This window comes from Molothrus aeneus, chromosome 5 (genome assembly GCF_037042795.1).
Source record: "Molothrus aeneus isolate 106 chromosome 5, BPBGC_Maene_1.0, whole genome shotgun sequence".
NCBI lineage: Eukaryota > Metazoa > Chordata > Aves > Passeriformes > Icteridae > Molothrus > Molothrus aeneus.
Genome location: NC_089650.1, coordinates 69,224,763 through 69,244,017, shown reverse-complemented (window position 1 = coordinate 69,244,017; position 19,255 = coordinate 69,224,763). Strand labels below are relative to the sequence as shown.

The 19,255-nt window shown below is 44.9% G+C and overlaps 1 protein-coding gene across 1 annotated transcript in view; it reads right to left on the bottom strand.

The window, feature by feature from the left end:
• Positions 1-19,255, bottom strand: part of TASOR2 (transcription activation suppressor family member 2) — a 47,152-nt gene that overhangs the window by 11,092 nt on the left and 16,805 nt on the right. The window contains exons 4-16 of the mRNA XM_066550726.1: positions 18,324-18,396; positions 14,444-14,535; positions 13,496-13,588; positions 11,838-11,962; positions 10,966-10,985; positions 10,172-10,289; positions 9,102-9,202; positions 8,903-9,006; positions 5,877-5,949; positions 4,777-4,851; positions 2,661-3,512; positions 2,095-2,337; positions 406-1,234 (exon numbers count right to left, since the gene is read on the bottom strand). Of these exons, the coding sequence (XP_066406823.1) occupies positions 406-1,234; positions 2,095-2,337; positions 2,661-3,512; positions 4,777-4,851; positions 5,877-5,949; positions 8,903-9,006; positions 9,102-9,202; positions 10,172-10,289; positions 10,966-10,985; positions 11,838-11,962; positions 13,496-13,588; positions 14,444-14,535; positions 18,324-18,396 (2,798 nt within the window). The remainder of the gene's footprint in view (positions 1-405; positions 1,235-2,094; positions 2,338-2,660; positions 3,513-4,776; positions 4,852-5,876; positions 5,950-8,902; positions 9,007-9,101; positions 9,203-10,171; positions 10,290-10,965; positions 10,986-11,837; positions 11,963-13,495; positions 13,589-14,443; positions 14,536-18,323; positions 18,397-19,255) is intronic.

Genomic DNA, 19,255 nt, shown 5'->3' with positions numbered 1-19,255 from the left:
CCTTCTCCAGGGGAACATTCCCAGCTCTCCCAGCCTGGCTCCAGCCCTGGAGCAGCTCCATGGGTTCCTCTGGGCTCTCTCCAGCAGCTCCAGGTGCTGCTGCTGTTGTCCCCCCAGGGCTGGGGCAGTTCTGCAGGTGGGGTCTCACCTGGGAGGGCCAGAATTCCCCAATTCCCCCTTTTCCTGCTGCCCACACTGTGGATCACCCCAGGACGGGGAGGAATTTTGGGTCCAGCACACGAGGCTGGGTCCCATCCACTCTGTCACCCCACCACCACCCCCAGACCCTCTTTTCCAAGGAAACCACAGCGAGCCAGGGAACAAACCCCACAGATCTGGAGCACAAAGGGCTAAAGGCACAGAAACCCCATTCCCAGACTCCTCCAGCCCCCCAGGCTGACTTACCCATGCAGGGCACGGATGACAGTTTTCTCCAGGGAATCGTTGGTGTACCTGCTGTCCAGGTGGAAGAGATACTCCTCTTCCCAGAGGCAGGTGACCCTCATGGAATTCCCGCAGAGATTCACCGTGTGGCTCCTGGAGAACTCCTCCTTCCTCCTGGGAGGGACCTGGCTCCGGGCGGGCTCGGCCGCGCTGCTCTGCTGGTGCCGGAACGGCAGCACCTTCCCGACCAAGGGAGCGGCTGGAGCGCTCCTGGGATGGCTCCCCTTGAGATCCGGGGCTGCTTTGGGATCCTCGGGCAGCGGGGAGGCGTAGGAGTGCTCGGCTGAGATGATGGAGTGTGAGCTCGCCTCGCAGGCCGGCGGAGCTTGGCGGGGAGGGAACACCTGGAACGCGGCGCTGCTGCCCCTGCTGAGAATCCCAGAGGTTTTTTCCCTGGGAGGAGAGGCCAGCGGGCTGGGATCCGCTGGCTCAGGAAGCGCCTGGCTCGGGGACACCTTGCTGGAGGTGGGTTTCTTGCCCTGCTTGTCTGCCCTGTGGTATTTGTGGTCGGAGGCCACGCGCAGGGATTTGGGCTCGGAGGGGCTGCGCTGCTCCCAGGAATCCCCGGGTTCCACGGGGGCCATCCCAGAATCTTTGGGAATAAAGGCAGGAATGCAGGAGCCCAGGGCCAGGTCAGCCAGCAGGTTCAGGGCGTGGGAGTCGCTGTTGTCCCCTGGCAGGGCAAAGGCAACGCTGGGAATCGCCATGGGATGAACATTCCTTGGGATTTCTGCGCCGGGGGGTTGGGATGAGGCCTCGCTGGGGAGCTCCGAGGGCAGCTCCTTCCGCTCTGGGGGAACAAGGGGAAAAACCCATTTAGAAAGGGAAAAACCCATTTAGAAAGGGGGGAAAATCCATTTAGAAAGGGGAATAAATCCGTTTTTGGATTGAGGGTTTTGTACAGACAAACTAGCTTTTTTTGGGGATTTTTTTTGGGGTTTGGCAGGAGCCATCCCATGGGAGAGGTGTTGGATGCACTCTGGGAGCTCCAAAGGAGGGAATGTTGGATCATGGAATGCTGGAAGGGAATTTAAGGATCATCCCATTCCAACCCCATGGCTCATCCCATTACTGAGTGAGACATAAAATTGGGGTGTTTTACAGCCAAACTCTGAAGATTTTGGGGAATGTTTGGGGTTTGGCAGGAGCCATCCCATGGGAGAGATGCTGGATGCACTCTGGGTGCTCTAAAGGCAATAAGGGAATGTTGGATCATGGAATGCTGGAAGGGAATTTAAGGATCACCCCATTCCAATCCCATGGCTCATCCCATTATTGAGTGAGACACAAAAATTGGGGGTTTTTACAGCCAAACTGGCTTTTTTTGGGGATTTTTTGGGGTTTGGCAGGAGCCACCCCATGGGAGAGATGCTGGATGCACTCTGGGTGCTCCAAAGGCAACGAGGGAATCATGGAATGCTGGAAGGGAATTTAAGGATCACCCCATTCCAATCCCATGGCTCATCCCATTATCCCAGTGGCCTTGGACACTTCCAGGGATCCAGGAGGATTCTTTGGGAATTCCATCCCAGAATTTCTCCCCAGTATTTGACATTTTCCCTGCTTCAATCCAAACCCATTCCTTTCCTCCCTGCCATGGAATGGCTCAGCTTTAAAAGGAATTTTTTCCCCAAGGGAATTTTTTCTCACCACTCCCTTCCTGCTGCTTCTCCGGAGGTTTTGCTGCTCTGTTTTCCAGGTTTTTCTGCACTTTGCTTTTCCCTGGCTTTGTGCCACTCTCGGTGACAGGAGCCTTCTTTGTGTCCACGTTTTCCAGGGTTTTTGGCCTCTTTGCCTCCACAGCAGGACCATTGGGAGCTGAGCTTTCCTTCTCCTTCTCAGCACCTTCGCACTGGGGTTTGTGGACAATTTCTGCAGCCAGGACCTCTGCACCTGGGACAGGGAAAAGGAGGGGTTGGTCTAAATTTGGGAATTCTTTGGGTTAAAAATTCACTGGGAAAAGGGAGGGACGCGAGGAAGGGGTTTTGGTGATTTTACTCCTCATTATCCTGATTTAATTGGGAATATAATTAATTTATTTTAATAAGTAAAATCTGACCTGGAAGCACCCAATTCCAGGTAGCTTCCCTGGAATCATTCCTGAGATTTATTTGGGTGCTCCAGGCACTCACAAAGTTCCTGGATGGTTCCCGGTGAACCCTGAGCATCCCAGCTGGATGGGAGGAGGAAACCGATCCCATTTTTCCGGCACTCACCTCTTTTCCTCCCATGTGGCAACTGCAAATTGGCCAGTTTCAGCATGGGCTCGTTGGAATTGCCCGTGGATCCCGATTTTTTGGGACAAGAGGAAGCGGCGCCGTTTTTTTTCTTGGCTGCCTCCCTGCTCCTGCTGCTGCTCTCCCCAGGAGGTGTCTGTGCCTTGGGAATGCTCTTCCCAAGGATCCTGCTGGATTTCCTCCTGGCCTCCCGGCCCCAGGGCTTGGTGGGAGAGGTGACGCTTTTGAGCAATGTCTCTGGAGCAGAGGTGGGGAGCAGCTCTCCCTTATCCCGCGCGGCTCCCGCTGCTCTGGTGCAAGGAGCAGCACCTGGGGGCACCGAGGAGGAGGAGGAGGAGGAGGAGGAGGAGGAATTGCCAGGATCGTCTCCCACATTCCCGGCAGCCCCACGGAGACACTGCAAGGCCGCTGAGATCCCCAGGGTGAAGCTGCCGGGGTCGGAGAGGTAACGGCGCAGCCGGGCCAGGGATTGCTCCGAGAGCTTCTGGGAAGGGCCAGCATCCCCATCCCGGCACAGAGAGGGGATGGGGACACCGGGAGTGTCACCCCGGGAGCTTTCCTGGAGCTCTGCGTACTCCTGGATGCCAGCATCCCCGTCCCGGCACGGAGAGGGGACAGGGACACCGGGAATGTCACCCCGGGAGCTTTCCTGGAGCTCTGCGTACTCCTGGAGGTGCTCCTGGATGCGGGGGCTGCCCGCGGCAGCGCGGGAGGAGGCGGAGGCCGCCCTGCGCAGGGCGTAGCGCAGCCCCGGCACCACGGAGGCGATCTGCAGGGACAGCGAGCTCCTGGAACTGCCCTCCCTCCTGCCCGGGGCATCCCGCTCCTCCTCTGGGAAAACCAAAACAAAAGGGATCAGGGCCAGTTAGAAAAGGGGGGAATCCACAGAGTCATTGCAGTGGTGCAGAGAGATGCTGGAGGGAAAGGGGAAAGGGGAAAGGGGAAAAAGGGAAAAAAGGAAAGGGGAAAGGGGGAAAGGGAAAGGGGAAAAGGGAAAGGGGAGAAGGGGAAAGGGGAAAGGGGAAAAGGGAAGGGAAGGGAAGGGAAGGGAAGGGAAGGGAAGGGAAGGGAAGGGAAGGGAAGGAAACATTGAAGTCAAAAGCTCCAAAAATCAGCAAGCAAAAAGCTCAGCCTTGGAGAAATGTCCAAATGCTTTGGATGGATCCCACCAAACATCCCAAACCTGCTCCAGGTGCATCCCACAAACATCCCAAACCTGCTCCACATGGATCCCACCAAACATCCCAAACCTGCTCTGGATGGATCCCACCAAACATCCCAAACCCGTTCCAGGTGGATCCCACCAAACATCCCAAACCTGCTCCGGATGGATCCCACCAAACATCCCAAACCCGTTCCAGGTGGATCCCACCAAACATCCCAAACCTGCTCCGGATGGATCCCACCAAACATCCCAAACCTGCTCCGGATGGATCCCACCAAACACCCCAAACCCGCTCCAGGTGGATCCCACAAACATCCCAAACCTGCTCCAGGTGGATCCCACCAAACATCCCAAACCTGCTCTGGATGGATCCCACCCAACATCCCAAACCTGCTCTGGATGGATCCCACCAAACACCCCAAACCCGCTCCAGGTGGATCCCACAAACATCCCAAACCCGCTCCAGGTGGATCCCACCAAACATCCCAAACCTGCTCCGGATGGATCCCACCAAACATCCCAAACCTGCTCCAGGTGGATCCCACCAAACACCCCAAACCCGCTCCAGGTGGATCCCACAAACATCCCAAACCTGCTCTGGATGGATCCCACCAAACATCCCAAACCTGCTCTGGATGGATCCCACCCAACATCCCAAACCTGCTCCAGGTGGATCCCACAAACATCCCAAACCTGCTCTGGATGGATCCCACCAAACATCCCAAACCTGCTCCGGATGGATCCCACAAACATCCCAAACCTGCTCCAGGTGGATCCCACAAACATCCCAATCCCACAAACATCCCAAACCTGCTCCAGGTGTGTCCCACCCCACTCCCCACCCTTGCAGCAGCAGATCCACCTTCTGCAGAGCCCTGGGCCCTTCAGGCCAGGGGTCCAGGCCGAGGCTGGGCCTGGGGCAGTTCCTACCTCGGGGGCCCAGGGCGCGGCGGGAGCGGAACAGGAACAGGGCCAGCAGGGTCACGGGCTCCCTGGGCTCCAGGCCTGCAGAGCACACACCAGTGAGAAACCAGGTCTAGTTTCAGACACCTAATTCTTGTTGAGAAACCAGGTTCGGGTTCAGAAACCAGGTTTAGTTTAAAAAAAATAGATTCAGTTTGAGAAACCAGGTTTAGTTTAAAAAAATAGATTCAGTTTGAGAAACCAGGTTTAGTTTAAGAATCCAGGTTTGGATTGAGAAGCCAGGTTTGGATTGAGAAGCCAGGTTTTAAATAAGAAACCAGGATTTGGTTAAGAAACCAGGTTTGGGTTCAGAAATCAAGTTTAGCTTGAGAAAACCAGGTTTAGTTTGAGAAACCTGGTTTAGTTTAAAAAAACAGGTTCAGTGTGAGAAACCAGGTTTAGTTTGAGAAACCACATTTGGGTTAAGGAAGCAGGTTTTAAATAAGAAACCAGGATTTGGTTAAGAAACCACGTTCGGTTTGAGAAACCAAGTTTTGGTTAAGGAACTAGGTTTAGTTTGGAAAATCAGGTTTGGGTTAAGAATCCAGGTTTGGGTTAAGAAATCAGGTTTAGTTTAAGAATCCAGGTTTGGGTTAAGAATCCAGGTTTGGGTTCAGAAACCAGGTTTAGTTTGAGAAACCAGGTTCAGTTTAGGCTCCCAAAGCCCCCAGGAATGCAGCCCAAGCCCAGTTTAGGCTCCCAAAGCCCTCAGGAATAAGGCCCAGGTGCAGTTTAGGCTCCTAAACCCCCCAGCGATGCAGCCCAGGCCCAGTTTAGGCTCCTAAACCCCTCAGGGATGCAGTCCAACCCCAGTTTAGGCTCCCAAACCCCCCAGGGATGCAGCCCAGGCCCAGTTTAGGCTCCTAAACCCCCCAGGGATGCAGCCCAGCCCCAGTTTAGGCTCCCAAAGCCCCAGGGATGCAGCCCAGGTTCAGTTTAGGCTCCCAAAGCCCCCAGGGATGCAGCCCAGGCCCAGTTTAGGCTCCTAAACCCCCCAGGGATGCAGCCCAGGCCCAGTTTAGGCTCCCAAACCCCCCACGATGCAGCCCAGGCCGCGCTGGCCTCACCCTCCTGGCGTGCCAGGGCTGAGGACGTGAGCAGGATGAGGACGCCCTGGTCCTGCAGGAATTTGATGATTGCCTGCAACAAAGACAGAAAATCAAACTCTGCTCCTCCCCGGCCTCCTGGGCCCGCTGGGACCAGAACCTTCCTTGGCCAGGCCTAAAATCCCCTAAAATAAGGAAATCTCCCCATCAAGCTGGAATTAATGAGGATTGATCATCCATCCCTGCCAGGAACTGCAGCCCAGAGGGGAAGGTTTGTCCCTGAATCCTGGGGAACACAAAATTCCAGCAGCTTGGGAAAACACAACAGATAAATACATATAAAACCCATTAGATAGATAAAAACAAAAATAAAAATAAAAATAAAAATAATAAATATATTATTATTATTATTATTATTATTATTATTATTATTATTATTATTATTATTATTATTATTATTATTTTAAATGGTCATAAATATATATAGACACCATTATATATATAAAAATAAAAATAAAAATATTATTATTATTATTATTATTTTAAATGGTTATAAATATATATAGACCCCATTATATATATAAAGATAAAAATAAAAATAAAAATAAATTATTATTATTATTACTTTAATTTTTTAATGGTTATAAATATATATAAACCCCATTATAAAAATAATAAAAATAAAAATAAAAATAAATTAATATTATTACTTTAATTTTTTAATGGTTATAAATATATATAAACCCCATTATAAAAATAATAAAAATAAAACTAAAAATAAATTATTATTATTATTACTTTAATTTTTTAATGGTTATAAATATATATAAACCCCATTATAAAAATAATAAAAATAAAACTAAAAATAAATTATTATTATTACTTTAATTTTTAATGGTTAAAAATATATATAAACCCCATTATAAAAATAATAAAAATAAAACTAAAAATAAATTAATATTATTATTTTAATTTTTTAATGGTTATAAATATATATAAACCCCATTATATATATAAAAATAAATACAAATTATTATTATTATTATTATTATTATTATTATTATTATTATTATTATTATTATTATTTTAATGATTATAAATATATAAAACCCATTTTATATATAGAAATAAAAATAAATAATAATAATAATAATTATTATTATTACTATTACTATTATTATTATTATTATTATTTTAATTTTTAATGGTTATAAATATATATAAACCCCATTATATATATAAAAATAAAAAGAAAATGTATTATTATTATTACTTTAATTTTTAATGGTTATAAATATATATAAACCCTATTATATATAAAAATAAAAAATAATAAAGATTATTTATTATTATTATTATTATTATTATTATTATTATTATTATTATTATTATTATTATTATTATTATTATTTCATAATGGTTATAAATATATATAAACCCCATTATAAAAATAAATTATTATTATTATTTTTTTTTTTTTTAAATAGGTTATATTTTCTCTTATAAAGTTTTTAAATTAAATTATTTAATTAAGAAGTGATCCTTCAACTATTTTTCTTTTTAACTTAATAATTCATTTCTTGAAGGCCACACTGCAGACTTTGCTGTTTAATTCTAAAATATGACTGAAACTTATGGAGAGGAAAGTAAAGAAGAATTTGGTTTGGTCTTAAAATCTTAATTTTGTTTTTTAGATATTATTGTACTTTCAAACGCTCAAGTTTTTCACTTTGTGATATCACACACTTTTAATTAGCCACACACTTGTAATTTTAGTGCTGTTAATTCATTTTGGAAGGGGTTTTATGGCTTTAGGTTAAATGTGGTGTTCTCTTGGGAGTTAGGAGTTTGTACAGGAAGGTGAGAAGGTTTAGTATTTAGAACTCCAACAGAATAAAAGGGAATAAAGTGGAATAAAAGGGAATGAAATGGAATAAAAGGGAATGAAAGGGAATAAAGGGGAATAAAAGGGAATAAAGGAATAAAAGGGAATGAAAGGGAATAAAGTGGAATAAAGTGGAATAAAAGGGAATAAAGTGGAATAAAAGGGAATAAAAGGGAATGAAATGGAATAAAAGGGAATGAAAGGGAATAAAAGGGAATAAAGTGGAATGAAGTGGAATAAAATGGAATAAAATGGAATAAAGTGGAATAAGAGGGAATAAAATGGAATAAAAGGAAATAAAGTGGAATAAATGGGAGTAAAGTGGAATAAAAGGGAATAAAAGGGAATAAAATGGAATAAAGTGGAATAAAAGGGAATAAAATGGAATAAAGTGGAATAAAATGGAATAAAGTGGAATAAAATGGAATAAAATGAATAAAAGGGAATACAAGGGAATAAAGTGGAATAAAATGGAAGAAAGTGGAATAAAGTGGAATGAAGTGGAATAAAATGGAATAAAAGGGAATAAAATGGAATAAAGTGGAATTAAGTGGAATAAAATGGAATAAAATGGAATAAAGTGGAATAAAAGGGAATAAAATGGAATAAAAGGGAATAAAAGGGAATAAAGTGGAATAAATGGGAGTAAAGTGGAATAAAAGGGAATAAAAGGGAATAAAATGGAATAAAGTGGAATAAAAGGGAATAAAATGGAATAAAATGGAATAAAGTGGAATAAAGTGGAATAAAATTTAATGAAATGGAATAAGAGGGAATAAAGTGGAATAAAAGGGAATAAAAGGGAATAAAGTGGAATAAAATGGAATAAAAGGGAATAAAATGGAAGAAAATGGAATAAAGTGGAAGAAAATGGAAGAAAATGGAATAAAATGGAATAAAAGGGAATAAAATGGAAGAAAATGGAATAAAATGGAATTAAGTGTGCTGGAAAAAACAGAATATAAAAATAAAATATCCCAAAGAAAAACCTTCAGAAATAATTCCCAGGTGATAAACCACAAAAAAAAAGAAACCTTTGAGAGCAACAAAGAAGGACAACGCCATTTAAAGCAGGGGAATTCATTCCATTCTGCACTGGTTGTGGCAAATGACACCAAAAATGCCGTTTAAAGGCCACTTTTCCTGCCAGAAGAGCACTCACCAAGTCCTTCTCCCTCAGCTTTCCCAGCAGCAGATCCATTCTGGAGTGATCCTTGTTGGATATTTCCACCTCGTAGAGGCTGGAGTGAACCCCCTGGAAGCAGACTGGGGACAAGGGAGGGTTTGGGGTTGGGATGAGATTTTGCAGCGGGATGGAGGCGATTCCTGGGAGCACTGGGAACTGGGCATTCCACAGCCACCTTCATTCCTTGTGTAATTCCCTTGCCCAAACGCAGCTTCCGGCAGTTTTCTCTTCAAGTCAGCCAACCCCATGACGTGGTGGATGTCCAGGCTGGGAGGCCTGAGGGGACAAAGCCCAGGAATTCCAGGATCAGGGAGAGCTGGGAGCTCTGGGGAGCCAAACACAGCTCTGGAGGAGAGCTGGCTCAGGATCTGTGTGCAAAGCCTGGAGATGCTCCCACCCCAGATCCTGGCAGGGTTAAAGCCAGGTTTAAGCCACTAAATCTCACTGATTTAGTCAGAGGTGTCAGAACTGAATTATTCTGAGGCATTTCTATCTCCTCAGGCAGCTGGGAGCCAACCCCACATCCCTGAGTGCGCCAGCCCTCCAGCAGCACCGGGACCAGGCAGGAGGGACACAAATGGGCTTGGCTGGGAAACCAGGCCTGGCTTGGGAAACCAGGTTTGGGTTAGGAAACCAGGCTTGGGTCGTGAAACCAGGTTTAGTTTGAGAAACCAGGTTCAGAGTTTGAGAATCCAAGTTCAGTTTGAGGAACCAGATTTGGGTTAAGGAATCAAGTTCAGTTTGTGTGACCCCAGATTTAGTGTGCTAAGCCCAGCTCAGGGTGTTGAGCTGCACTCACAGCTGTGCGGGCACGCTGCCTATGCCATGTTAAGCCCGGCTCAGTGTGCTAAGCCCGGCTCATGTGGCACTCACAGCTGAGCGGGCACGCTGCCTATGCCATGTTAAGCCCGGCTCAGGGTGCTAAGCCCGGCTCAGGGTGCAGTGTGGCACTCACAGCTGGGCGGGCACGCTGCCCATGCCATGTTAAGCCCAGCTCAGGGTGTTAAGCCCGGCTCAGGGTGTTAAGCTGCACTCACAGCTGGGCAGGCACGCTGCCCATGCCATGTTAAGCCCGGCTCAGGGTGTTAAGCTGCACTCACAGCTGGGAGGGCACGCTGCCCATGCCATGTTAAGCCCGGCTCAGGGCGCTAAGCCCGGCTCAGGGTGTTAAGCTGCACTCACAGCTGTGCGGGCACACTGCCCATGCCATGTTAAGCCTGGCTCAGGGTGTTAAGCTGCACTCACAGCTGGGCGGGCACGCTGCCCGCGCTGTGCTGGCTCCTCAGGCCGATGGTGCACAGGCGCTGCCCCCCGATGCAGAGCTGGCCCCGCCACGGGCACGGCGCCGACAGCGAGGGCGGCTCTGAACAGGAACGGGACAGGGAGAGAACGGGGCATGGGCAAACACAAAACACACCCAAACCCACACCCAAACCCAAAACACAAACCCAAAACCCAAAACACACACCCAAATCCACACCCAAACCCACACCCAAACCCACACCCAAACCCACACCCAAACCCACATCCAAAACCCACACCCAAAACCCAAACCCACACCCAAACCCCAAACCCACACCCAAACCCACATCCAAAACCCAAACCCCACAAGCTCAAACACAAAAATGCCAAACCCCAAAAATCCCCAACACCACCCGAAAAACCACAACTCCAAAGCCAAAAGGCACAAACCAAAGCCAAAACCCAAACTCAAAACCCACAACCACAACCCCAAAAACCACAACCCCAAAAACCACAATCACGACCCCAAAAACCCGATAACCACAGCCTCAAACCCAAAAAACCCCAAACCCCAAAACCCCAAACTTCAACCCCAAACCCCCAAATCCAAAACTGCCAAACCCAAAAACCACAATCCCAAAACCCCCAAATCCACAAACCACAAACCCAACCCAAAAAAACCACCACCATAACCCCCAAAACCCCAAACCCAAAAAAACACAACCCCAAAAACCACAACCCCACACCTAAAACCCACAACCAAAATCCCAAAAACCCCAAAGCACAGCAGCTCTTACCTTGGTGGTTCTGCTCCACTCTGGAGAGAGAAATCAATAAAAAAAGAAAATATTCAGAGATGGGAAAAGGAAAAAAGGGAATTTTAGAGATGGGAAAAGGAAAAAAGGGAATTTTAGAGATGGGAATAGAGGAAATAAAGGAGGATTAGAGATGGGAAAAGCAGAAAAGGGAATTTTAGAGATGGGAAAAGAATAAAAAGGAATATTAGGGATAGGAAAAGGAATAAAAGGAATATTCAGAAGTGGGAAAAGAGGGAATAAAATGAATTTTAGAGATGGGAAAAGAGGGGAGAAAAGGAATATTTAGATATGGGAAAGAAGGAAAGAAAAAGAGCATTTAGGTATGTGAGATAAAAGGAACAAGAGGAATTTTAGAGATGGGAAAAGGAATGAAAAGGAATGTTAGAGATGGGAAAAGAAATAAAAGGGAATATTTAGAAATGGGAAAAGGATAAAAGGGAATATTAGATATGGGAAAAGGAATAAAAAGGAATATTAGAGATGGGAAAAGGATAAAAAGGAATGTTAGATATGGGAAAAGGATAAAAAGGAATGTTAGACGGGAAAAGGAATAAAAAGGGATATTTAGAGATGGGAAAAGGATAAGAAAGGTACATTAGAGATGGGAAAAGGAATAAAAAGGAATATTTAGAGATGGGAAAAGGATAAAAGGGAATATTTAGAAATGGGAAAAGTAATAAAAAGGAATGTTAGATGGGGAAAGGAATAAAAAGGAATATTTAGAGATGGGAAAGGGATAAGGTAGGTACAATAGAGATGGGAAAAGGAAGGAAAGGGAAATGCTCCGAGAGGGTAAAAGGAACCAAAGGAATTGCAGGGCTGGGAAGGGGGAGGCAGCGGGGGCTCCTTACGGGCGCGGCGGGGCCGGCGTGGGCATCTCCCGGGGCGGGCGGTACTGGCAGCACAGCAGCACGTAGGGACACACCTGGCGGGGCCGCTCGGCCGCCCCTGCCCCGCTCACCTCGTACACGTAGTACTGGGGAGAGACAGGGAAACGGCCATGGGATATGGGGATAACCCATGGGATATGGGGATAACCCATGGGATACTGGGGATAACCCATGGGATATGAGGATAACCCATGGGATGCTGGGAAACAGCCATGGGATACTGGGGATAATCCATGGGATACTGGGGATAACCCATGGGATACTGGGGATAACCCATGGGATATGGGGATAACCCATGGGAAATGGGGATAACCCATGGGATACTGGGAATTCACCCCGCTCACCTCGTACACATAGTACTGGGGAGAGACAGGGAAACAGCCATGGGATATGGGGATATAATCCATGAGATACTGGGGATAACCCATGGGATACTGGGGATAACCCATGGGATAGTGGGAAACAGCCATGGGATACGGGGATAACCCATGGGATACTGGGGATAACCCATGGGATACGGGGATATAACCCATGGGATACTGAGATAATCCATGGGATACTGGGGATATAACCCATGGGATACTGGGGATTCACCCCGCTCACCTCGTACACGTAGTACTGGGGAGAGACAGGGAAACGGCCACGGGATATGGGGATAACCCATGAGGAATGGGAATCATTCATGGGGAATGGGGATAACCCATGGGATACTGGGAATAATCCATGGGATACTGGGAAACATCCATGGGGAATGGGAGTCATCCATGGGATACTGGGAATAATCCATGGGATACTGGGAAACTTCCATGGGAAAACAGGGAATAATCCACGGGAAACACAGAGAAATAATCCATGGGAAACTGGGAAAGAACAGGGAATCATGGAATGAGGGAAAAACAGGGAATCATGGAATGGGAATGGGAAAAGGGGAAATCCATGGAATGGGGGACTGGGAAAATGGAAATTCGTGGAATGGGAAAAACAGGGAAATCATGGAATCTGGGACTGGGAGAAAGGACAACCCATGGAATGTGGGAGTGGGAAAAGGGAAATCCATGGGGAAAAGGGGAAATCCATGGAATGTGAGACTGGGAAAAGGGAAATCCATGGAATCTGGGACTGGGAGAAAGGGCAATCCATGGAATGTGGGACTGGGAAAAGGGAAATCCATGGGAGAAAGGGAAATCCATGGAATGGGGGAATGGGAGAAAGGGAAATCCATGGAATGTGGGACTGGGAAAAGGGAAATCCATGGAATGGGGGACTGGGAGAAAGGGCAATCCCTGGAATGTGGGAGTGGGAGAAAGGGAAATCCCTGGAATGGGAAAAACAGGGAAATCATGGAATCTGGGACTGGGAGAAAGGGCAATTCCTGGGATGTGGGACTGGGAAAAGGGGCAATCCCTGGAATGTGGGAGTGGGAAAAGGGCATTCCGTGGAATGTGGGAATGGGAAAAGGGGAAATCCATGGAATGTAAAACTGGGAAAAGGGCAATCCCTGGAATGTGGGAGTGGGAAAAGGGCAATCCATGGGATGTGGGACTGGGAAAAGGGCAATCCCTGGAATGTGGGAGTGGGAAAAGGGCAATCCAATGGGAAAAGGGGCAATGCTGGCGTACCTGGCTGCTCCCGCTGGACACGTGGCAGTCGTAGCCGGGCGAGGGGCAGGTGGAGCTGCTGGGGGAGCTCTCAGGGATGGCTCTGACCTTGCCCTGCACCAAAAACAGCATGGAAACCCGTGGAATCCATGGAATCCTTCCCAAAAATCCATCCAAAGATGGAAATATTCCCAAGAAGGTGGTTTTTATCCCCCATGCTGGAAGAGCGGGGTGAGGGCGGCATGGTTGTGGTGTTCCAAAAATTCTGGTGGGTTTGGGGTGGGAAGAGCTGGAGTCAGGATCAGGAGTGGGGTTTGGAATCAGCTCCAGACAGGGGGAATGGGGAAAAACCAAATGAAACCTCCCAAAATTCCTGAGAATCCAAGGAAAAACTGGAGTTTGGGTTTCCATCCCACCAGAACCGTGCGGAGCAAAATCTCCTCCAAAGAGAAATTTCCAGTCTCAGGAGTTTGGGTTTGGAATCAGCTCCAAAGAGCAGAAGGGGAAATAAAAAACCTCAAACTTCCCAAAATTCCTAAAAATCCGAGGAAAAATTGGAGCCTGGAGTTTGATTTTCCATCCCATCAAAATGATGGGCAGCAAAATCTCAAAGTTTCCAAATTTCAAAAAATTTCAAAGAGAAATTTTCAATGTCAGACTTTGGGTTTGGAATCAGCTCCAGACAGCAGGAAGGGGAAAAAAATGCTCAAATTTCCCTAAATTCCTGAAATTACAAGGAAAAATTGGAGTTTGATTTTCCATCCCACCAGAATTATGGGCAGCATAAAACAAAAAAAAAAAAGAGAAAAAGATAAATAAAAAGAGAAATTTCCAGTTTGGGAAGAGATTGGGGTTGGAGTCAGCTCCAGAGTTAAGGAAGGGAAAAAAAAGCTTTAAAATTCCCAAATTTCCAAGGAAAAATTGGATTCTGGAGTTTGATTTGCAGGCAATAAAAGATTTGGGTTTTACCTTGATGAGTTTACAGATGACAATAAACGCTGATTTTCCGTGGTGCCAAGGGCTGGCATGGAGGCAGTCGGAATATTTGGAAATATAAACCCCTGGAAAACAACAAAAAAAAGGGAATTATTTGTCAGCAGGGAAAGATATTCCCAAAAAATCCTGTAAAGAGCCAGAAAAAGGTGGAATTCTGGCTCTTCCAATTTCTTCTTTTTGGATCTTCGTTCCAAGGAAATGAGAAATATTCCCAGAAAATGAGAAAATATTCCAAGAAAATGAGACATAGTCCCAGAAAAATAAGAGCTATTCCAAGAAAATTAGAATTATTCCCAGAAAATGGGAAAAAATTCCAAGAAAATGGGAAACATTCCCAGAAAATGGGAAATATTCCATGAAAATCAGTTCTTGGGTAACAAAGGTTGTGAATATTCCCAGAAAATGAGAAATATCCCCAGAAAAATGAGAAATACTCCCAGAAAATGAGAACTATTCCAAGAAAGTTAGAGTTATTCCCAGAAAATGGAAAAATTCCAAGAAAATGGGAAATATTCCCAGAAAATTGGAAATATTCCAAGAAAATCAGTTCTTGGGTAACAAAGGTTGTGAATATTCCCAGAAATCTGAGAAATATTCCCAGAAAATGGGAAAAATTCAAAGAAAATGGGAAATATTCCCAGAAAATGGGAAATAGTCGCAGAAAATGGGAAATATTCCAAGAAAATGAGAATTATTCCCAGAAAAATGAGAAATACTCCCAGAAAATGAGACCTTTTCCAAGAAAATGAGAATTAGTCCCAGAAAATGGGAAAAATTCCAAGAAAATGGGAAAAATATTCCAAGAAAATGATAAATATTCCCAGAAATCTGAGAAATATTCCAAGAAAATGAGAAATGTTCCCAGAAAAATGAGAAATACTCCCAGAAAATGAGACCTATTCCAAGAAAATGAGAATTATTCCCAGAAAATGGGAAAAATTCCAAGAAAATGGGAAAAATATTCCAAGAAAATGAGAAATGTTCCCAGAAAAATGAGAAATACTCCCAGAAAATGAGAACTATTCCAAGAAAATTAGAATTATTCCCAGAAAATGGGAAAAATTCCAAGAAAATGGGAAATATTCCCAGAAAATGAGAAATGTTCCCAGAAAAATGAGAAATATTCCAAGAAAATGAGAACTATTCCAAGAAAAATAGGGAATATTCCAAGAAAATGAGAAATAATCCCAGACAATTAAAAATACACCAAAAACATGAGAAATAATCTCAGAAAATGAGAAAGATTCCCAGAAAATTTGAAATATTTCCAGGCAATGAGTTTTTGTGGGTGATAAAGGGTGTTAATATTCCCACAAAAATGAGAAATTTTCCCCAAAAAATGAGAAATATTCCCAGAAAATCAATTCTTGGGTGACAAAAGGTGTAAATTTTCCCAGAAAATGAAGAGCTGAAGGAATGCTGCCATTCCCTGGGAAAAATCCCATCCTCACCTGGCTGAAAGAGCAGAAAAATGGGAATTTTCCAGAGATTTTTGCAGCAAAACTCAGGAATTTTGACCTTTGCCGGGGTTTTGGAAGGAGTTTATTCCCAAAATGGGAGTTTTGAATGAGTTCATTCCCAGAGTGGGAATTTGGAAGGAATTTCTGAAGGGATTTCATTCCCAGAGTGGGAATTTGGAAGGAATTTGAAGGAGTTTTTATTCCCAGAATGGGAATTTGGAAGGAATTTGAGGGAGTTTTGTTCTCAAGAGTGGAAATCTGAAGGACTTTCATTCCCAGAATGGGAATTTAGAAGGAATTTCATTCCCAGAGTGGGAATTTGGAAGGAATTTGAAGGAGTTTTTATTCCCAGAATGGGAATTTGGAAGGAATTTGAGGGAGTTTTGTTCTCAAAATGGGAATTTGGAAGGAATTTCATTCCCAGAGTGGGAATTAGGAAGGAATTTGAAAGAAATTTGGAAGGAATTTGCAGGAGTTTCATTCTCAGGGTGGGAATTAGGAAGGAATTTGCAGGAGTTTCATTCTCAGAGTAGGAATTTGGAAGGAATTTCTGAAGGAGTTTATACCCAGAGTGAGAATTTGGAAGGAATTTGAAGAAGTTTTATTCCCAAAATGGGAATTTGGAAGGAATTTGAAGGAGTTTCATTCCCAGAGTGGGAATTTGGAAGGAAGTTGAAGGAGCTTTATTCTCATAGTGGGAATTTGGAAAGAATTGGAAGGAGTTTCATTCCCAAAATGGGAATTTGGAAGGAGTTTGAAGGAGTTTCATTCTCAGAGTGAGAATTTGGAAGGAATTTGAAGAAGTTTTATTCTCAAAATGGGAATTTGGAAGGAATTTGAGGGAGTTTCATTCCCAGAATGGGAATTGGAAGGAATTTTATTCCCAGAATGGGAATTTGGAAGTAATATGGAAGGAATTTGAAGGAGTTTTATTCCCAGAATGGGAATTTGGCAGGAATTTCTGAAGGAGTTTATACCCAGAGTGGCAATTTGGAAGGATTTTGGAAGGAATTTGGAAGAAGTTTTATTCCCAGAATGGGAATTTAGAAGGAATTTGAAGAAGTTTCATTCCCAGAAGGGAAATTTGGAAGGAATTTCTGAAGGAGTTTATACCCAGAATGGGAATTTGGAGGAATTTTCAGGAGTTTCATTGCCAGAGTGGGAATTAGGAAGGAATTTGGAAGGAATTTGGAAGGAATTGCAGGAGTTTCATTCCCAGGGTGGGAATTTGGAAGGAATTTGGAAGGAATTTCTGCAGGAGTTCCACTCCCAGGGTGGGAATTTGAAGGAATTATGAAGGATTTGCAGGAGTTCCACTCCCAGGGTGGGAATTTGAAGGAATTTGGAATTTTCTGCAGGAGTTCCACTCCCAGGGTGGGAATTAGGAAGGAATTAGGAATTTTCTGCAGGAGTTCCACTCCCAGGGTGGGAATTTGAAGGAATTAGGAAGGAATTTGGAATTTTCTGCAGGAGTTCCACTCCCAGGGTGGGAATTAGGAAGGAATTTGGAATTTTCTGCAGGAGTTCCACTCCCAGGGTGGGAATTTGGAAGGAATTTGGAAGGATTTGCAGGAGTTCCACTCCCAGGGTGGGAATTTGAAGGAATTAGGAAGGATTTGCAGGAGTTCCACTCTCAGGGTGGGAATTAGGAAGGAATTTGGAAGGAATTTCTGCAGGAGTTTCACTCCCAGGGTGTCAATTTTCAGGAGTTCCATTCCCAGGGTGGGAATTAGGAAGGAATTTTCAGGAGTTTCACTCCCAGGGTGGGAATTTGCAGGAGTTCCATTCCCAGGGTGGGAATTAGGAAGGAATTTGGAAGGAATTTCAGGAGTTTCACTCCCAGGGTGGGAATTTTCAGGAGTTCCACTCCCAGGGTGGGAATTAGGAAGGAATTTCAGGAGTTCCAGTCCCAGGGTGGGAATTTGGAAGGAATTAGGAAGGAATTAGGAATTTCTGCAGGAGTTTCACTCCCAGGGTGGGAATTTGAAGGAATTAGGAATTTTCTGCAGGAGTTCCACTCCCAGGGTGGGAATTTGAAGGAATTTGGAATTTTCTGCAGGAGTTCCACTCCCAGGGTGGGAATTTGAAGGAATTAGGAAGGAATTAGGAAGGAATTAGGAATTTTCTGCAGGAGTTCCACTCCCAGGGTTGGAATTAGGAAGGAATTAGGAAGGAATTAGGAAGGAATTAGGAAGGAATTAGGAATTTTCTGCAGGAGTTCCACTCCCAGGGTTGGAATTAGGAAGGAATTAGGAAGGAATTAGGAAGGAATTAGGAAGGAATTAGGAATTTTCTGCAGGAGTTCCACTCCCAGGGTGGGAATTGGAAGGAATTAGGAAGGAATTTGCAGGAGTTCCACTCCCAGGGGGGGACCCCCTCCCACCTGGCGTTACCTTGGGCAGGGTCCCCCAGGGCGCCGCTGCTGCTGCTGTTGACGCGGAGCCCGCTCTGGCACACGCGCTGCGCCTGCAGGGAACAGCCAACAGGGAACCCTCCTGCCCCACCCTTCCGCCAGGATTACATCCAGGAAATGAGAAACATTCCCAAGAAATCGGTTACTGGGTGAGAAAGGGTGGGAATATTGCCAGGAAATCAGGAACATTCCCGGGAAATCAGAAATGTTCCTAGGAAATGAGGAATTCCAAGTAATTCCAAATAATTATGAATCATTTCACTGGCACCAAGGAAAATTTCCTTTTTCTCCAATCAAATCCATCCCTAAAACCCTCCAGGAGACAAAGACTCCCAAAGAACCCCAAATAATCCCAAATAATCCCAAATAATTCCAATAAGAATTCCAATAAGAATTCCAAAAAATCCAAACAATTCAAATATTCCCAAAGAATCCCAGTGCACCAAGGAAAATTCTCTTCTCTCCCATCAGAGCCATCCCTAAAACCCCCAAGGAGCCAAAGACTCCCAAAGAACCCCAAATAATCCCAAATAATTCCAATAAGAATTCCAAATAATCCCACAAAATCCCAAATATTCCCAAGGAAGAATCCCAGTGGCACCAAGGGAAATTCCTTTTTCTCCCATCAGAGCCAAAGACTCCCAAAGAACCCCAAATAATTCCAAGAAGAATTCCAATAAGAATTCCAAATAATCCCAAAGAACCCCAAATAATTCCAATAAGAATTCCAAATAATCCCAAACAATCCCAACTATTCCCAAGGAATAATCCCAGTGCACCAAGGGAAATTCCTTTTTCTCCCATCAGATCCATCCCAAAAACGCCCCAAAGAAATAACGACAAAGAATCGCAAATAATCCCAAAGAATCCCAACTATTCCCAAGGAATAATCCCAGTGGCAGCAAGGAAAAT